The sequence below is a fragment of the Amphiprion ocellaris genome, chromosome 21, assembly GCF_022539595.1.
Source record: "Amphiprion ocellaris isolate individual 3 ecotype Okinawa chromosome 21, ASM2253959v1, whole genome shotgun sequence".
Taxonomy (NCBI): Eukaryota; Metazoa; Chordata; class Actinopteri; family Pomacentridae; genus Amphiprion; species Amphiprion ocellaris.
In genome coordinates, this window is record NC_072786.1 from 16,825,550 (window position 1) to 16,846,906 (window position 21,357).

A 21,357-nucleotide genomic window follows, 5' to 3' on the forward strand; every position below is an offset into this window, starting at 1 on the left:
AATGTTAGTGATTATAGCTTTTAATTTACTACCCAGAAGCGCATGGCAGGAGTGGCATGCTTCATTATCCTCACAGATATGAAGAATTACAACAATTCTTTGACCTGATCGACTTAATCAGTTTTCATATTTAGGTTATTTATCTCACCCAACACACACACATGCTACTACAGCTTTGTGATGGAAAAGCATTATTTCATGGTGTTTTGGATTTATCTAAAGCGTAGCATTGCGGTTTATATTTTTGGCGTCTACTGTAACTGATCCCTCTATCCAGTGTGACTCATATGATTAACAGACGTACAACAGATGGGAATTTATCTTTTTTCACATTTGCTTTTTTCTTCCTTGGTTATTATTAAAGAATATAACGATGAAAAACAAGATTTAACTAACTGAATTACAAAACTCACAGTTTATTCTATTTTTATGCATGTAGTTCATCCGATGGGTGAAAGAAAACTATTTAGAAATACAAAATCAGCTGACTGAATATTATTTGATATCATCGGTGCATCTGATGCTGCCAGACGATGTCTTTGACTTCATAGCCACAGGTGTTGGACAGTGTGATCTGAAGAACAAGGCGTAAAATGTGGTGGAGAGGCAAAGCAGCCTATGTAGAAGAAGTCTGTGTGTGTGTAATATTTTGGCCACCAAGTTCTTTCTCCTGTTGTTAATCTGTGATGATGTTCGTGGTAGTTTTACGCCTGGCTGCTTAGTGTGCTTTGAGTGTCTTGGTGTCTGTAAACAAAGTTTGTGGTTACTGCTGTGGAAATTACTTTCAATATTAATGCTTTTTGAAATTAGGGCTGCATGCTATATCGTTTTACATTGACACTTGACTGTGCGCGTGTGGAATAGTCACAGTGTAGGAAGTGTAATATGTAGAAAGGCAAATTAAATCACATCATGCTACGAGTTCTGCTTAACATAAAAAGTGTCAGATAGAACACAATATACTTGGACTAAAGAGTTCTTGAATACACTTATACAGTATAGACCATTTTATTTGCACTTTCTTACCAAGGCATGGAGTTCGTTGACATGCAGACTCCACATATTTACAAGAAAACTAGCAAGGAACAGGAGAGAAATACTGAACGTCATCTATGTTATGTATGCAAATATTTTGGCCACAAAAAGGAGGATGATGATGATGACCAAAAAACAGATACTTGGACAACACAACTTATCTTTTTGACCATTTGAGTTGGCACCACAAAGCTTTGTACGAGTGCAGAGCCAGATCTGAATTATTTTGAAGGTGTCTGCCAGTATTAAACAATATGAGAAAGCTGTTCTCTCATACAAAACCACCCCTGTCATTCCAAACATAGATATTCAAGTCATCTGGTAAGAATTCCTGTATTTTTTCACATTGCAAAAAAACAAAATATTGCAATGTCAGTTTTTTTTTTTCCAATAGTGTGCAGCCCTGATGCCAAATCCCTGCTACAAGCTTGCAGAAACCAGACATTTTCAGAGCTGTTATCTCCTGTCAGTCAACATATACAGCATTTTTAAAAAAGCGTATAAAATACAAGCAAATCTTTAAGTATGAGAAGCCATTGCTCACAAATATTTGCTCATTTCATGTAATTTCTCATTTATATTCATTCATTTAGACAGATATAATTTTCAGCAACCGTCTGTACAAACAGAGATGAAACTTAATCAAATCAAACCTCAGCCTTGTAAAAATTGTGTTCCTTTGTGTCTTAGGTGCAGTGTATCTTTGGAACACTAATCACAGGTCTTCTTCTTTCTTTTCAGGTGATCACATCTTCCTGGGCCTTGTGGATTGTCTCTCTGCCTTTGTCTAAAGGGATTTCGTATTGATCACTACGTCCTCACAAAGCCCATGGATTACAGTGAGGGTGTTGGAAAGGCCTTGATTACAGCTACGTCAACACTATGACATATTTCAAGTCAAGAAAAGCCACAGCAGAAGACTGACAGGAGTTTCTTTTTTCACATTTCACTCTCACATTTCAGATATTTTTGGGACACCCATCTTACATTTATTCTCTGCGTTTTGTGTAGTTTTGAGCATGCATTTTTGATTTAGTCATTTGACCCAGATCTTTGCAGTAAACGCCCGACTTTCTGTCATCATGTACGGTAGTTCCCGTTCTGTCTCAAAGCTGGATGTTGTCGGATCCAATGGTAACGGGTCGGCATCTGGGAGTCCCGGTCGCTCCCCACGCCTCCCACGCTCCCCACGTTTGGGACACCGGCGGAACAGCAGCAGCAGCTCCACCGGTGGGCTTACTGGCACTGGGAAAACGTTATCCATGGAGAATATTCAGTCTCTGAATGCTGCCTACGCTACTGGGGGTCCCATGTACTTCACCGACACAGCTGACGATCCGGTTGGCATTGGGAGTCTGGGCAGTGGGCTGAATCCCTCGCTGCCCAAAAGCACCATGACCCTTGGCAGGGCTGGGGCCAGGGTCCCCTATGGGGTCAGGGCGGCTGTCATGGGGAGCAGTCCCAATATAAACTCTGGAGGGGGAAGTGCTGGAGCGGTCGTGCCTAGTGACGCAATAGCATTTGGTGGGGAACTGCAAAACCAGCCTCCACAGGCCGCTACAGTACCCCACTCCATGAGACAGGTGAGCCACCACTGAGTTTTCTTTTCTTCTTTAATACTGCCACCTTTGACTTAATGTTTTGTAAACTGAAAGTTTGGGTTTGTGCCTCTCAAATGTGGCCACTGTGGTTCTACTTTTATCTTTGGAAAGCTGCTGTGTTTTGTGAACTCCGCTTGGCCATTTTGGTTCGGGAAGATATCCAAAAGAAACAGCATTTAAGGAATAGTTGAGCATTTTGGGGCATGTACTTAAGTGGTTCTCTGCAGAGATTTTTTTTTCTTTTCCACAGAAGATCCTGTCTATTTACAAAAGTGATGAAATGTATCCCCTACACGATAAAGATTTCGTTTGAATGACAACACGAGTTTGTTCATTTACTTTTTTTGGCATAAAAATCAGAAATCCTCACCACGGTTGCATTTTTGTTCTGTAAGAAAACTTATTAAGTAGGAGACAGTATAGAAGATCTAAATTGTAGTTTAGAATAAACAGATGTGGAGTGTTTGGATGAAACTGACTTAGAATGTAGACAGTCTTTGAGAAAAGTTCCTAAAATGAGCATCAAAAAATATGACAGAATCCATTGTGCACTTGGTCCGTGAGGATAGGAGATGTATGGTGGTTGAGCTGGATTTAGTGTTTAATGCGTATCATTTTCTTCCTATGTCACCCTTCAGCTAAATAAAACAAGAACAGTGTGGGCCTTCGTACAGTATGTTTAAATAGACTAAGGTTTGCGCTCCCACTCCCTCTGCACCATGAGTCATAACCTGCAACTCATCTCTTCAAGAGGTAGCTCTCCTTCTCCGGTTGCTTCTTCGGCAAAGGGAAAAAAAAATTCATTTCTGTGTCACATGCTTGTAATGTATATTACGTTTATCAGAAGGATGCTACCTTGCTCTACATTTGCACTTAAAGAACTCGAAAGCCAACCCAGAATCTGTTTGTTGCCTAAAAATTAATCCAAGATACGTTTAATTCTGTCATACGTTGTTTTTCATATGTCAAGATGAATTAAACATTTATACGAGGAGTATGTTCTCATTAATACTGAAGCATGTTATGTTGTGTATGAAGAATCGTGAATACAGTTGCCCAGCTAGAATGTTTCTAAAATCTCATCTTTTATTCTTCTTTCATCACAGTAACCATCTCAAAGGGCCAGTCCAGGTTTAATTTTTCATATTTGTGTAGAATTTCATCACCAGCAGTGGATTTTAGAAGCATTACATCCAATACAAGCTATTAGTAGTGACAGCTGCAAACACAAAAAATGTAAATGATGTGCAAAAATGATATTGGTGTTGTCCAGCATTTCATTCTAAGATTTTGTGTGTTTTCAGGTGAGAGATGGTGCAATGTCTGACCTTCAGACTCAGCTAAGAGAAGTACTAAGAGAGAATGAACTACTGCGCAGAGAGGTAAGGATATTTGCACACATTTTACAATAAATAGTGTCTTGTTCTCTGTTTGTTTACTTGTGAGATCCTCTGGGAATTCTGCTGTCTTGAATTTAAAGTGCAGATTATAGCCATAAGGATGAGCTAAATATCTAAATAATAGGAGGCAAGCTGATGTGTAAATTCAGTCGAAGACTTTTAAGGTTCAAGTGCAGACAAATAAAGATTTATTACAGTCAAGTTACCGTGTTTAATATTTATTTCCTACAGCTGGAGGGCAAAGAGTCCAAGCTGAGTTCTTCCATGAACTCCATTAAGACATTTTGGAGTCCAGAGCTGAAGAAAGAAAGAGCGCTGAGGAAGGATGAAGCCACGAAGATGGCTGTGTGGAAGGAACAGTACAGAGTGGTTCAGGAGGAAACACAGGTAGGAAACGCTGTGTGTATGTGTGTGTGTGTTTCTGTGATGCAAAATCTTTTGACAGTGACTTACTGTTTATATCTGTGGACTGTCTTTGCTTTTTGCTCAGCCGAAAAACAAATTAAGAGATCTGGGGGAGCAGTATGTCAAGTGAAATATCCTGCTCAGGCTAGGGTTAATTTCAGCATCACTGCAGCTCATCTAAGATCCAGATTTTCTTTAACCCTCTGAACCTCAAGTAGTTTCTGGATGCTTTTGGCTTCTGTCACATTTTTACTCACTGTGGGATAATTCTTTACTGCAATATGAAGTCCTGCACCTCTTAAAATGTTAAAAAAATGTCTATTGTGTAGTATGACAAAGAAGAACAGAAGGAGTTTAATATGACAACCCCACAGTGGGGATGGCTGCAGAGAGTTGTCTAATTAAAATGCCTGCACACATGGCGGAAGACGATTTTTAAGACAGAGTGAAAGTGAAAAAAACACCTTTGTGTTATGGAAACAGCATTTTAATATACACTACTGTTCAAAAGTTTGGGATCACCCAGGAATTTTCATGTTTTCCATGAAAACTCACACTTTTATTCATGTGCTAACATAATTGCACAAGGGTTTTCGAATCATCAATTAGCCTTTCCGCATCATTAGCTAACACAATGTAACATTAGAACACAGGAGTGATGGTTGCTGGAAATGTTCCTCTGTACCCCTATGGAGATATTCCATTAAAAATCAGCCATTTTCAGCTCGAATAGTCATTTACCACATTAACAATATCTAGACTGTATTTCAGATTCATTTAATGTTTTCTTCATTAAAAAAAACGTTTTTCTTTCAAAAATCAGGACATTTCTAAGTGACCCCAAACTTTTGAATGGTAGTTTATGTGCTAGAACACACACACAGCCATACAGTATTGTTAGTATAGGATACTCACGATGAAAAATGTTTTCTAATGTTTTCTTCTTAATTTGTAGTGGTATTGTTTTAACTCTCGTCTGGCCTTTCCCCCCTCCTGTCACACTTTTACTGTGGGCTCATTTTTTTTACAATAATTTAAAGTCCTACACCTCTCTGGAAACAGCACAACCATGACTAGAAATAGAGAGAACTCAAAAATGTCTTTTTATGCAGTATAACAAAGGTAGGTTACTATAAATCTTAAATTGAATTTCTTTGTGTGTTGTCTGTGTAAACGCAAGTTTGGTTTAGTTTTTACCCTTAACTAGCTGTGATGTAGTTGCTATATTCCGTTTTGTTTGATGTAAAATTTATGAACTGGCACAAGGGGGGGCACATCCAGATAACTGTATGGACTGTCCTCACGATGGGTAATCAGATGAAGCAGGCTGCCTAGTTGGGGACTCCCAGCTGTCTGCTGCTGCTGAAGCCATCTGGATGAGACAGAGACACAGTTAGTCTGGCAGCAGGCTGAAATATTATACAAGAGATAACACAGACACACACGCTCGCCTCACACTGCCTCATCACGCACATTGTCACGGTGAAGCCAGTGCAGAAAACCTTCCCTGATTGCTCCTTTTATTTTCAATTTCAGAAAAAGTCACATTTGCATTCTGGTCTTTAGCACCTGCTCTTATCTCTGCTTGTTTGTGCGAGTTTATTTAAGGCTTTGATGCTGTTCCCAAAACTGCAAGACAAATTCACTGCACAAGAAAATGTGGGAAAGGACTTCAGGTTGTGGAATTACACCAGTAGATATTAAATCGCTTCAAGAAAATTTGATGCGTGTGGGAATATGTGCAATGCCGGTGAATTTGCATGCATAAATCTGAGTCTAAATGTTAGTGCTGTGCGTGAACATTTATTCAGAATGATGCAGTGTGTAAGAGTAAATTAGAAGAACAAAGGAACAGATGATAAGTAGGTTAATCTGTCATGTAGCTGGCCTGCTGCCAGCCTGCACACTCTCTGCTTTCTCGTGCTATAGCTGTGAGCGAATATACCTGTTAAGACAAGTAAGAATATTTTATGATCAATAACATTGGGAAATATATTCCACACTTTCTCTCTATTTCTCAATCCCTTTCCCTCTTCCAGACAAATCACACCCTTTCAACCCAAGACATCCTTTTCATTTCCTGCTTTCACCATCCTGTCACTTTCATTCCCCTCAATCTCCTTCTTTTTCTCTTCATCTCTGGCTTTTTTGTTTTCCTCTCCTCTTAGTCATTCTGTTTCTGCCATCACTTAGTCAGCTCTCACGTTCTCTTCCCTCCCTCCTCTCTCTCTCTCCCTCCCACCTCTCCCTGTCTTGCCATCATGTTCGTGTTAGAAATTGAATTAAGTTACCTCCCAGTAGTTTCAGGACTTGCGAGTTCAGACATACACGCACACACATGCACGCCGGCTCACGCCCCTGCTGAGGAATGCTCATCTCTTCTCCACCCTCCGTCCTTCCTCCCTCATTCTTTCCTCCAACACTTCCTGACTTATTCACCTCCTCCTTCGTGCACAGCCCACTGGCTTCACTTAGGTCTTTATCTCTTCCTGTTCTTCTATCTGCACTCCTACTAGAGTGTCACTGCAGATTAACAAATAGACGTTTTTATCACAAGTTTCCCATAAATATACAGTATACATGATCATTCAAAAGAAGCGGCTGATTTTTAATGGAATATCTCCATAGGGTTACAGAGGAACATTTCCAGCAACCATCACTCCTGTGTTCTAATGCTACATTGTGTTAGCTAATGGTGCTGAAAGACTGATTGATGATTAGAAAACCCTTGTGCAATTATGTTAGCACATGAATAAAAGTGTGAGTTTTCAGGGAAAGCATGAAATTGTCTGAGTGACCCCAAACGTTTGACCAGTCATGTAATAATGTACATCATTGCCATAATTACATGTTTATTGTGTTGTCTCATGTATATTTTGATAAGCAATATGTATAAACATAATATTAATTTAAATCATGCAATACTATCAAGTCTCAGGGAACTTGGTGTTTTTTTTCTATTATTTTACATTTAGTAGACTAATAATTAGAAAAGAAATGATAATAGAAATAATCATTACAAGGTGCAATCAAAAAATTCTGGTTAGGGATCGACTGATATGGTGTTTGTTTGTTGTTCTTGTTTGGTTTTTTGGACTGATGCTGATTATTGTTAATCAAGAAAGGCCAATATTTGGAGCTGATATACATTAAACATAATGTTTTAACAGCATGTGATACCACAGAACCTGTCATCCATAACTAGGCTACTTCATTAATTAGGTGACTGTAACTCAATATGTAAAATGGAATCAGGAGTGATTAAATTAGGACGCTCTCGATTGGGATTGATCAGTTTGTCTCCTGCAGTTACATCTGCTGTTCTTCTATGTTTTCTTAATCTTTCACTGTTGTCACTTTTATTTCCCACTAAATCTTCATCTTAAAGCATTATTAATTATTGTTTTCGAGACTCTGTTTCAAGATAATTTGTAGCTGCCTTCTAACTTAGCTGCTAGTTGTTAGCATAGCATTAGCCACTGTGAGAGAAACCAATTTCCTGGTTTGTAGCAACAACTTGTGTTTTTTGGTCAGTTTTTGCTGCTTGAGAGACATTTCTGAGACAGAGAGAGGAGACTGCATCAGACCTGAAGTAGCACATTTAATTTACCAATAATTAGAGCAAAAATACAGATACTGATGATTGGAAAAATGTCAGATATCTGCCATGATAATCAGGCAAGCCCCGAATCGGTCTAGTTCTGGGCCTGCACCTACAAAAAGTAAAAACTGTGCCACAGTTAAATTCATCCTCTTTGAAGTAGTCTCCTTGAGCAGCGCAGTCAAGAGTGTGCACATAGTTGAGTTCGACTAAGCTACTGGGTTGTGCACCATGAATCTGTCCCTCAGAGTCGGACTACCAATTCTGAGTTCTGCTGTAATGTAATTTGTGGGAGAACATTTGGTGCAAATGACCCAAACAGTAGCATGAATCAATGCCTGGTCACAGCACATTGAGACATGCAAATAGTTTTTTGCCACAACAAGACAGCTGTTGCTCCCCACATTCCCTACTCACCAGATTAGTCCCCTGTGACTTTGTCCTCTTCCCCAAAAGGATTAAAGTTGAAGGGGTCACCTTGACACTGTGGAGGAGATCCAGGAGGTGTTCAAAATGTGGCAGGAGCACAGAGTGGTGTATCGCTTCCCAAGGAGACTACATTCAAGGGTGTAGTGGTCAAATTGAAATTAGGAATGTTTTATGCTTTTTGTGGGTGTAATCCTGAAACTTCCTGATCAGACTATTTGCTAATTCTGCTGTAGGTTTCACCAAGGTTGTGTGATTCATTGAGAATATGTGTTGAGTTTTAATGCTTTTTTGATGTAACAATTTCTTACTTCAAAGTGCTTTAAAAATAGCATTGTTTAAGCAGCATTTCTAACCATTTGGCCATTCAGGGACATCAATATAAGCAAGACACGCAACATTGACATTATATCACTGTTTAAAATTGTTAGTGCACATTTGTTAACAAACAGTTGCTGATTTACACATCCGGCAGACACCTCATCGTTAGCAGGAGCTTTGTCTGGCTCCCTGACAACTCTAGGTGAGACTGAACCAAAAAATGTGAAATTGCAGGCTGTTAAACCAGTAATATTAAGCAAGAAATGCATCACAGAGATAAGAGAAGTGGAAAGTTGTCTGATTGTTCTATTCGAGTTTGTCACCACTGCTTTCTGTCAAAAATGGGAAAAAAGGTAATTTGGGCAAACAGTGTAAATCTGCAGCTTCTTAGATTAGATACGGGCTGGTTAGTGCTACATCTTTGCTGAGTTATAAGCTATTATTCTCCCCTGTTGTATTGCTGTTTGCTTTCCATTGTTTCACTTTATTTTACTTCCTCACTCGCATCCACTAATTTTCTCTTACCAAATCTTCAGCTCATTGGCATCACACTCTCCATCTCTTTCTTGCTGGCCTCAGTTTTACTGTCTCACCATTTCACTCCCACTGTCGGATTCCTTTTCTTTCACCCCCCCCCCCCAAAAAAAAAACAAACAAACAAACAAACAAAAAACCCAGAAAAAAACACCACCACCACCACGTCGGCCGTCTCCTCACTCTCCATCTGGGCCTGTGGAGCAGGTTTACCACAGAACTCATTTCAATAGAATGGACACAGCACTAGACTAACAAATCTGTTGATCTGTGTACGGGTGTCCACTCAATTCAGTGTTGTCTGCCTCGTTTGTCACTTTTAGTGCACCGCCTCGCTGTAGTTTCTGTCATTTGTGTGAGCGTGTGTGTGAATGTGCTCGCCCGATTTGTTCCACCTCTTTGATCACAGCAGGTAAGTACAATGTTTCACGCAGAATGAAGGAGAAGCGCTGGAAAAAAAAGGAAAAGATGAAGGAATGTTAGGAATTCCAAAGGGAACCTTGTCCTTCAACATGCAAAATGTTCCACGTCTTTTTTCCCTATATGACCCCCTTTGCACTACAAACACTTTCTATTTATTAAATGGACATCTTCATGTGGAAGGCAAGAAGCAGTTAGCTTTCATGATGGTATCTGTGACATGTAGGTGTTTAACCCTCTGAATCGCAAGCAGTTTCTGCATGGCTTTTTTTTTTTTTTTGCTGTTTTCTGTCACATTTTTCCTCACTGTGGGCTCATTTTTCACTCTAGTGTGAAGTTCAGCACCTCTATGGAAACAGCCCAACCATGGTTAGAAGCATAGTGAAACAGAAAAATTAATTATGATGCCATAAATAGTAAAAAAGAAAAAAGAAAGATGAATTTCTTTGACAAGTTACGTGATATAAATTGAAAAAACCTGGAATTAACATGTGCAGTATTTATATAAGTGCCTACAGATATGATGCCGGGAAAAGAATGGTGGCTCTACCTACTGTTTATATTTTATTCCTTAAATTTTAAATTTGTATTCATGCTTTCATACTATTCTGTCACTGCCTCTGTTGAAACACATCCTGCAGTTCAACTCAGTTTTTGTCACATTGCTGTTGGTGGATGCGGTGTCATTAATGGCTTCATGGTTATACTGAGTGCAGAAGTTTTCACTGAATCTTATTGCTGCAAATGGTTTAGGAAAATTTTCTTCTGATATATATAATAAAGTAATTTTGATGAAGTACACACATTCTCATTCAATGCTTTTTATTTATTTGTATTATTTTCTACATTGTAGATTAATACTGAAGATTAACACTTTTTCTTTAACAACATAAATGTGTATGTATTCTTTTAGTGTTGGGATGTCTTCAGTATTAAGCTACAATGTACATATAATGAAATAAAAACCATTGAATGAGATGGTGTGCCTTGACTCTTAGTGTATATATTTACAACAGATTTGAATCTGTTGTAAATATATATAATTCGTCTGACAGAACCACACATCACAGATGAGTACAGAGTACAGATGCAATGATTCTGTTATTAAAGTTTGTAGCTCTGTCAAAAAGTGTCATTTTGATGATAAGACGTCTTTCAGGCCCGCTGGCAGGATTTTTGTTGTTCAGAAGTGTAAAAAAACATACACTACTGTTCAAAAGTTTGGGGTCACTTAGAGATGTCCTTATTTGTGAAAGAAAAGCAGTTCTTTTCAATGATGAAAACATTAAATTATTCAGGAAACCAGTCTAGACGTTGTTAATGTGGTAAATGACTATTTGAGCTGAAAACGGCTGATTTTTAATGGAATCTCTACGTAGGGGTACAGAGGAACATTTCCAGCAACCATCACTGCTGTGTTCTAATGCTACATTGTGTTAGCTAATGGTGTTGAAAGGCTAACTGATGACTAGAAAACCCTTGTGCAGTTATGTTAGCACATGAATAAAAGTGTGAGTTTTCATGGAGAACATGAAATTGCCTGGGTGCCCCCAGACTTTTGACTGGTAGTTTACATCCTTGATCAGAGGGCAAGAAACAGTTAGCATTCATGATTATAACTATGACATCTTGGGTTTAACTCAGCATTACTGTTTCTGTTCAATACCACACTCTCACACACACATTGCTAATACTCTTTTTGTGTAAAACATCAACAACATGATCACAATAGAGTGTAATAGAATGTGCATATCCTAAGTGAAGTTTGTGCTCTGTGGCTGCCTGCATCTTGCTCTCTGTTCTACGTGGTTCGCCCTGGCACTGAATCATACCAGCTGAACAATAACCACTCTGTCTGTCCGTCTCTGGGACTGCTAGACGCAGTCTATCATCTACTGTACTGCAGGCGAGCCATGTGACGTCACAACCAGAGAGTGTGCGAGAAGCACTGAGAGAGGGGCGATTGTGTGTATGAATGAAACAGGAGTTGTGTGGTTGTTTGTGTTTTGTTAGCATACACAGGTCAGGTGTGTTCTATACAGGTTTCTTGTGTTACTTTGTGTTCATATGCAGTGATTTGGATGTGTGCTACTTTTGTTTGTTTGCTTGATGTGAATAAGAGTGAGACAGAAAGATAGTACCAGGAGCTTATTTGTGTCCTTGTTGGCAGCATTACATGCATGTCAGGACGGTTGGGCTTTTGTATACACAAGTGTGTGTGTCTTTTGAGATGCAAACTGCACAGGTGCCATTGTGTTTCTAATTGTGTATTGAAGTGTGTGCCAGTGTTTATACAGAACATGCGCAGACATGCATTTACCTGGATGTGCATTGTTGTACAGGAAAGCTCTGTGCCCATTTCTATTTTCATCTAGTGCATGAGTCTTTGTTTGGATGCAACAATTTTTGTGCGTTTTATGGAAATGGAAGATACTTGGCACTGGCATAATGTCAGAAGTTGTGTTTGCGTGTTTGTGTCTCTGTGTTTTCGGGAAAGTGCAGTTGCCAGTGGCTGTTGTACTTGTACTGCTGCACTGTTTTCATTCTCTTCAATTATTTAGCCTAATAGTCAAGGTGCCGGAAAGAAGTAGAGGTGTGTGTGTTTCTGCTGCTGTAGAGAAAGAAAAATGTTTTTATCCATCATAATATATGAATCTTACTATTTTCAGTTTGTTAAGAAGACAATTTATTTACAGATTTTCTTAAAATGCAAAAAGTAAAGCCTGACTGATAATAGATGTTTGGGGCAGATGACAATATAGGTTTTGGGAGATTGTACAATTCCAGGTTTTTTGTTTTTTTTTTTTACATTGTGTACTTTAATTTCACAAACTACTTAGCAACATGAAGACAGATCTTGACTCCGCATGACCATCTGTAGCTGCTACATGCGCTGCACACAGAGTATTGTAAACGATGGAGTAAGACCTGCTTTGCTGGACAAACTGTGCAATTACACCATTTCTAAATGAGCCCAAAATTTATAAAATGATTGAAAGTTTTTATATTGTGCAACATACACTTCCGTTCACAAGTTTGGGGTCACTTAGAAATGTCCTGATTTTTGAAAGAAATGCAGTTTTTTTCAATGAAGATAACATTAAATGAATCAGAAACACAGTCTAGACATTGTTAATGTGGTAAATGACTATTCTAGCTGGAAACGGCTGATTTTTAATGGAATATCTCCATAGGGTTACAGAGGAACATTTCCAGCAACCATCACTCCTGTGTTCTAATGCTACATTGTGTTAGCTGATGGTGTTGAAAGGCTCATTGCTGATTAGAAAACCCTTGTGCAATTATGTTAGCACATGAATAAAAGTGTTAGTTTTCATGGAAAACATGAATTGTCTTGGTGACCCCAAAGTTTTGAACGGTAGCATACATGCAGATTTATCTGTGATATAAGCCAATAATATTAGTCAACCGATATATCAGTCAGGCTCTGGCCAAAATTGTCTTAACAGTACATGTCTCTTTGTGTAGATTCAGCCCATAGATTTCATTTAGTTTTCACAAACATTAAAATGACAAAGGAAAGTGTCTCTCTCTCTCTCTCTCTGTGTATGTGTCTGTTTAAAAGAGAGTAAGAAGGTTAATGCAAGCAGGCAGGTGAACATGATGCCCGTTACACCTGGGCGACACGTTGCCTTCAGGTGCAGCATTAGATGAGCCAGGTAGAGAGATGAAAACTGAAAAAGAGAAATTGTCTCTCCTGTGTTCTTTCTTCCTTTTTCTTTTTTGCTTGGAGTGGCAAATTTCGAGAACGATACACAAAAAATAACACAGACAGGCACTTGAGTGTATTTTCCACTGCACGAACATGGCAGCAAATCAGGCCTTCAGGTTAATGTGTAAATGGTTGGTGCCTTCAGAGCTCTGATCTGTTCTCTTTCTGCAGTGGAAAACATTTAATCATCTGAATCATCTGAGTTTAAATAATCACCAGCAATGACAGTTATTTACTCAAGCACGCTAAACAGACAATGAGGCATGGTTCTAAATGAAGGATAAAAGATACGACGATCAGATACAGTAAAAGTGCTGTGGAGCAGCTTCTTTGCTGACTAAGTAAAGACTCATAATCATTGCTCAGCACTTAACGTTATTACACCTGGATTTAAGTTGAGTGTCTTGCAGTTCTAATTTCATTACTCCAAGCTGGCATCAAGGTTGTCTTCATGAGCTCAAATTAATTCAAATTCAATAGAAATCGACACTGCCAATTGTTTCCTGTGTGAGATTTCCATTTACTGTACAGAAACGAAAAGAAAAAAAAATGTTTTCAGCGGGAGTTTCTGTGCCAGCTGGCTGCAAAAAATGCTTTGCCTGGAAATCTGTGTGCTGCCATAGACCTGAAAGAAAGAAGGGTGGGGGTTGGGGGGTGGTGGTGGTGAAGAATGGATCAGGAAGATGGATTGAGATGTAAAGATGTGTAAAATGTAGAGAGGAAATCAGGAGATTGGAGGATAGATCAATCTGGAAAGCTGGGGACAAGTGCCAGGAGGAGGGGAGGAAAGGGGGAGAGATGAATGAATGGCACGGACAAATCGAGCTGAAGAAAGCAGATGAAATGCAGAGAAACTCAAACACTGATGGATGTTGATGTGACAGGAGAGAAATAGGTGAAGAAGAGGAGAGTATATGAAAAGACTGACTTAAGATAGCTGAGGCTGATGGCAGAAAAGTAGAAAAATGAGGCAAATTATGGAATGAAGAAGGAAGAATAATCCAAACAGGTGAGCAGGAAGAACAGTCACAGAAGACTTAACAGAATTCTGAGACAACTTTCACATTTGTTCTGAACTCTGCTAAATTGAATTTTAGTCCAGATTACTGCTGTTTTTCGTTATGTAAAGTGAATCTTCAATGTCTTGGATGCGAGTTACAGCTGTAGAAGGGGAGGGAGGAGGAGGATTTATGGAAAGTGAGTGAAACAGAAAAAGCTGAACATGCAGATATACACGGAAAGACACACAAACAGGGATTCTGCAAAGATTTTATGCATTCCTCAAGAGTCTCAGCTGCAGCTCTTCAACAGCCTCTGATATCTTTTCTTCTCTTGTTTGAGTCAATCAGTCGATGACCTGGTCTTTAGACTAATGGAATCAGAAGTTTGGTCAGCCACGCGTCTCAACCAATATCTGTTGAGAGCTTTTCAAAAGGAGTTTTGTTTTTCTATCTGGTGAGCACAAGAAAGTGGCCAACTATAACTCATTATAACATTCTTTATGTGCAGGTAGTCCTATTTCTTTTGGTGAACATTACATGATACAAGATACACATGACAACATTGCAGTATGATTAAAACTAATGGGACAGGAAACACAAGTGATTAGATCATTGAAAAGGTTGTAAACAAGCCAATGGTTTAACCAGATTGTGTAAATAGTTTTTTTAAAAATAAGTGACATTGGAACAGAGCACACATAATCTCATAACTCAATGTTAGTGAGGCATGTAGATTGTGATGATCCTTGGTTTTAACAGTTTGCTTGCCAGACATTCCCATTTTCAGTTGCTTTACACTTGAAATGATTTTAACAAATGTACGATTCTCTGCTTGTTTGTGTTTCTTGCATGTCTAATTTTTGTGTTGCTTTTAACTTCTTATATGCAGTGCCATTATTACCAAGGCTTTCTCAAAGACCGTTTTTTAGCATCTCAAAGCTTTGGAGAGAATAAGCAGAAATATTAGAACCAAGCTAGTGACCAGATACCTGACTGATAACCTAATGTTAGAATTTGTTAGCTTTCAGGTTGCAGTTGAAACTCAGCTAAGCTGTTTTCATGTCATTTGAAAAACTTGTAGATTTGTGTTAGCTGATACTTCTTGAGGGTCATCTTCATAAATTTTAAGACTAGACTGTATCCAGATATTTGACTTTCTTTGAAATCCGGTTAGCGTAACTACTCCGCCAATGAATGCACTGGAGTTATGTGATAATCAGTGTTGGTTTGTCCGTCTGTTTGTCTGTTTTTTAGCAACATTAGTCAAAAACGCAATAACGGATTTGAATGAAATTTTCAGGGAAGGTCAGAAATGACACAAGGACCAAGTGATTAGATTTGGGCAGTGATGCAGCTTATAGTCTGGATCCACGGATTTGTTAAAGACTTCCCATTGGGAGATATAGCAGTCGGCATGGTGTCACTGTAACCACGATGTGAACACTGTGTCAGTTACCCACTGACGATCACATGATTGCAATCCTACTACAAATTGACTCTGATTTATCAGTTGGAAATCATACAAGGAACAAATGATTAAAATGTGTTTCTGAGTCCCATCAATTCCTGCCATCCACTACATATTTAGGTCACGCAATGTAGCAAACCCCTGCCAGACATGTTAAGTTCAGCCGTCAGCCTTATTTTGAACACAAATTCACCTTTCTGTCCTTCACTCATTTCTTCACCATAAGAGCTTGTCCCCATTGCAGCTAGGTGCTTCTAAGTTTAGACACATCCTTTGCTAGAAAGCAACAGTGTGTAACTGTTGTCTTTCATCTTTATTTGAATTTTCTGACTTTTCGGCAGCGTCTCGTCATGTCAAGAAACGGCTTCTTAGAGATTCACTTCCTGTGCTGCTGGAATGGTGACAAAATAAAAGCCCGCAACATTAAAAATACGTCTTCAAAATAAAAGCATGGAAGGAACGGTTATTTTAACAGTAGCAAAACAAAGGTTTGCCAAAAGTGATCAACTGATCAACAGACTTTTATAAGAGTAATTTACACGCAATTTGGTATTCATACATACCATGCAGATGCATAACACATGCTTGTGCTCAGCGCAAGGTCATTTTATATTAAAGATTTCATCCGTCGGAAATGATACGTCTACTGAACAGCCTTGACTGCGCTCTCTGAGTGCTTGTCTAGTTGTGAATGTGTTAGAGCTGGGTGATATTGTGGAAGTGTTGCACAGTGGCTTGGTGGTTAGCACTTTTGCCTTGCAGCTAGAAGATCCCCGGTTTGCGTCCCGGCCTTCCTGGGATCTTTCTGCATGGAGTTTGCAAGTTCTCCCTGTGCATGTGTGGATTTTCCCAGGGTTTTCCAGCTTCCTCCCACAGTCCAAAAACATGCTGAAGTTAACTTGTGATTCTAAATTGTCTGTCTGTAGGTGTGAGTGTTCTTGTTTGTCTGTATGTGTAGCCCTGTGATAGACTGATGACCTGTCCAGGGTGTCCCCTGCCTTCACCCTAAATCAGCTGGGATAGACTCCAGCCTTCCTGCAACATTAATGGGGATTTATTGGTGTATAGATAATGGATGGATGATATTGTTGAAGAAATTATTGTGATAAAATGTTTTTTTTTCCAGTTGATAGTGATAATTTATAATTACCTATTTTTAAAGAAAGACTGTGAGAAAATAATTTAGTTTACATTTATTTCAAATTTACCCGTTTTAGCCTATTTATCAAGGCACATAGGAAATTATTTTAATGTTCACACAACACTGAAAACCACAAATACATACATTTAGTCACATATATTTAGCTATGTATATATAAAAGAGTCATATCACCTTCACACATTGAATAAGTAAAGCAAGTAAGAAAAACTGAGGTTGAGGATCAGATTGGAAGGTCATAACCCTGCACCAGCCTATGTGTGCACCCATACGTAAAGTCCGTCAGAGTTGTGGATGTTTTTTTGACCTCGAAGCCAGCCTTGAAAGGGAAACTGCCGCCCACAGCTTCTATTAGTGGAGGTTTGTAGGTTTGTGAAGGTGGGCGAAGGTGACCAGAGGCCCAGGCAGCCATGGAGCAACGGAAAGTGAAGGGTCTCCATTATCAAGGGAAGGGAAGACGCTTAGGGCTTGTTTCTGCAAATAAACTTTTAATTTTTGTGTGCGTTCATGACAGTTTGCATCTGATGCATTGAAGAGGAACCGATAAACATTCTATCAAATGATTTTCTTACTGCTATTGATGAAATGTCTATATCTGGAACATGTCGCAGTTGTTTTATCACCCAGGCCTATGTTACAACTTTACACACTAAGATTAAATGTCCTTGTCTGTGAATGAATAATAATTGTTAATGTAGCTGCATGATGAATAATGTTGGAATACTGTTTCTTACTTCAGTGGCTGTTTGGGATTTTCATGGTCATGTACAGTATATATACTACCGTTCAAGAGTTTGAGGTCACCAAGACAATTTCATGTTGTCCCTGAAAACTTCTATTTATTAATTAGCCTTTCAACACGATGAGCTAACACAATGTGGCATTAGAACACAGGAGTGATGGTTGCTGGAAATGTTCCTCTGTACCCCTATGTAGCTGTTCCATTAAAAATCAGCCGTTTCCAGCTAGAATAGTCATTTACCACATTAACAATGTCTAGACTGGATTTCTGATTCATTTAATGTTAATCTTTTTTGAAAAAAATACTTTTTTTTCAAAAATAAGGACATTTCTAAGTGACCCCAAACTTTTGAACGGTGGTGTACGTAAAAGAAAGTGATTTTAAGCTTAGATTTGTTAATTTTGAATGAAACTGTAAGGACAGTGGAGAGAGAGACAGGAAATGTGTTGAGATGAATGGGAGAAGGACCTGCAGCAAAGGGCCATGGGCTGGATTTGAACCCATGACTGCTGTGTCGGGGATTATAACCCTTGTTCATGGGTCACCTGCTCAACAAGTGGAGCTACTTGGATGCTCCTGCTTTTCTTTGAAAAATTATTTCTAAGTGACCCCAAACTTTTGAACGATGGTGTAGACTGAAAAGATAAACCCGAATCATTCAAATACTGATTTAGATTACCATGGCAACAGTCAAAACTTTAAAGAATTCAGTTCAGCTCTAATTATAACAGACAAAAGTGATTGTCAAAGTAAAAAAAAAAAAGACCTTTCTTGTGAGAAATTTCTTTAAGCGTCAGTAGCGGAGGCACTTGCTGAGAAGACTTTGTCTGTGTTAATGTGACATTTGGCCATCCACAGAACAACTTTTTAAAAAAATAAACGCAGTAACAATCATATCGCTTTCTCTCACTTGGCCTACCTCGACTCGCTCCTTCTGTTGCCTGCAGTCTGCACCTCTTTCCATCCTCTATATGTGGACCTATGACTCATCATTCCTCTCTTGTGTGAGCCTGTGTGTGTAAGTGTTTGCAAGTTTGTGAGCATGTGTGAAACAATCTCACTTTCCACCTTTTGAAGTTCAACCGTCCCAGCAAAAAAGATAAAAAGCTGTTTGTTTAATGCGACTATTATACCCGAAAATGTGTGTGTGCGCGCGTCATTGCGTGTTAATACGTTGAGGGGTGTTTCGTATGTGTGTGTTTTTTCACACATGAATGCTCATCAGTAACAGATGGTCCTCAAACCTGTGTGTTTATTTAGTTGGGATGGAGGAATAGGTGAGAGAGAGAGAGAGAGAGAGAGAGAGAGAGAGAGAGGGACGGAGAGAAACAGGGAGTAAGGCAAATACTGGGAGTGATGGCAGGGGAGGAAAAAAGCAGATGGACAGAGGAGAGTAACAAGGAGTGGCCTACAAAAAGCAAGGAGGATATACATGGAGGGAATTTAACTGAAAACAGAGCGAGAGAGAAAAGGGAGGAGGCTTCTGTGCTCTGGAGTCTTATAAAACTTTAACTCCAATGCAGGGAAATGGTGAAATAGCACTCCTTCCCTCTGGTTTTCTGTTTGTTTTTTTTTTTATTTTTTAACAAAGACACAGTGTTCATTTTACAGTGGAAAAAAACAGAGACAATGTGAAACTGAAAGGGGTCAGTTTTCTCTCCTTTTTTCCTGCAAGGCTGTGATTTTGTGAATTTTCCCTCTCGCTCTGTTCACTTTCTCTCCCTCTGTGCTGGTGTGTGTGTCGCCGTCGGTGGCCATGTCTGTCCTTATAAGGAGCGAGTTTGGGATCAGTTGTTGGGGAATGAACAGAATTACAGTACAGTCACTCCCCCTTTTGCTTCTGGTCCTTCTGTTTTTAACTCATTCTGCCACTAAAATCTGTGACTTTATGCATCTATCTGTCTGTCTCAAAGAGCTTGATGCCTGTAATATAATTATTTAATCTGGAAATAAAGATGACATGTTATTGGCTGATTGAATCTTCTCTCTTCTCTTCTCTTCTCTTCTCTTCTCTTCTCTTCTCTTCTCTTCTCTTCTCTTCTCTTCTCTTCTCTTCTCTTCTCTTCTCTTCTCTTCTCTTCTCTTCTCTTCTCTTCTCTTCTCTTCTCCTGTGACCCTGATGTTGCATCTCAAAGTGACTGATTAGGGTCAACCTCTTGCCTTTTCTCCCTTCTCATCACTATTTTCTACTCATCACTTTGCCTTTGTCTCACTTTAATTTATCGTATGTCTGCACAAAACTGCCTTTTTTTTCGTGAGCCTGCTTTCATTCTTCTGCAAGATGAGGTATTTTCTCCTGTGTTCCTTCCAACATTCTTTTTTTTCTGATTTCATTTCCTCCTCCTCGTTATGTTCTTCATCATCCACCTTTATCCTGAGAGAAAGAAGAGACAGAGTGTGTTAATCTGCCTGTTGTCTAATGCCTGAGTGGGCGATGCTTTCAAACTGCTCACGGTCATTACACACACACACACACACACACACACACACACACACACACACACACACACACATGCACACACACTCAGCATGACCACTGCCTCCAACATTATGTTGTCGGCTGCATATGTGTGTGTGTGTGTGTGTGTGTGTGTGTGTGTGTGTGTGTGTGTGTGTGTGTGTGTGTGTGTGTGTGTGTGTGTGTGTGTGTGTGTGTGTGTATGTGTGTGTGTGTGTGTGTATGTGTGTGTCGCTGCGTGTGGGCATTATCGTGCGCGTCCATCCCGATGTGTGTGTTGAACGTGTTTATGTCACAGTGTGTTCGTGAAAGGGGAAGCATGACTCACCCAGCGAGAGCAGAATAAGCGAGGGATGAGACGGAGGAGTAATAACGAAGAGATGGTTAATATTGAACGACAGATGAGCAGTGGCCGCAGGGAGGGATGACGAGCGGATGGAAAAATTGTCACTGTATTCACAACTGGAGTTTTCGCCTCTCTTTTCCCCTTCATGAATAGAAATTGTGTGGCTTTATCATTAGGTTACATGGGATCATTAAATAGTTTTTCTGTAGATATTCCCGCAAAAAATGCGGTCGTGTTGTTGTCAGTTTATGGCACGAATTCAGGTTTTAAGGTCACAATTATGTTTCAGCATCCAAAGATACAGCAGCTTATATTAGTGCATCTTATTCCAGCTGAACTAAACCCTTCATTTGCAAACATTCTGTTGTTGAAGATGTTCATTTTGTCAGAAACTCATTTTAACCCCTCTGGCATTGAGAACTTCGGTCCCAGCCTGTCAACATGCGCCGTCTGTCATTTACACAGAGCGGGTCACAACCAAGGTAGTTTTGCAATTCCTCTTGTAGTGAATTGAGTGCAAGATACTGTGACTGCAGCTTGATTGTAAGACATTTTACTATTTTTTACATTTTACTAATTTTTGTGAGAATATTTTCTGAATCATATAGATAATTTGACCCCCTTGAGTGCTGGTGTTTCTGACGTCGATCATATGATATATATATGATATAGCCCCAGTGGTACTGGACTTTTGGGACTAAAACCAA

General features: G+C 39.3%; 1 protein-coding gene across 11 annotated transcripts in view; it reads left to right on the forward strand.

Annotated features, from left to right (window-relative positions):
• The window catches only part of LOC111575146 (ELKS/Rab6-interacting/CAST family member 1-like), a 196,946-nt gene that overhangs the window by 12,030 nt on the left and 163,559 nt on the right, over window positions 1–21,357 (forward strand). For all 11 annotated transcript variants that reach the window (XR_008600184.1, XR_008600185.1, XR_008600186.1 and 8 more), the window contains exons 2-4: window positions 1,777–2,618; window positions 3,941–4,018; window positions 4,268–4,423. Coding sequence is in view for 8 of the 11 variants with exons in the window: in XM_055006387.1 (XP_054862362.1) it covers window positions 2,118–2,618; window positions 3,941–4,018; window positions 4,268–4,423 (735 nt within the window). In the remaining 3 variants the exon portion in view is untranslated. The remainder of the gene's footprint in view (window positions 1–1,776; window positions 2,619–3,940; window positions 4,019–4,267; window positions 4,424–21,357) is intronic.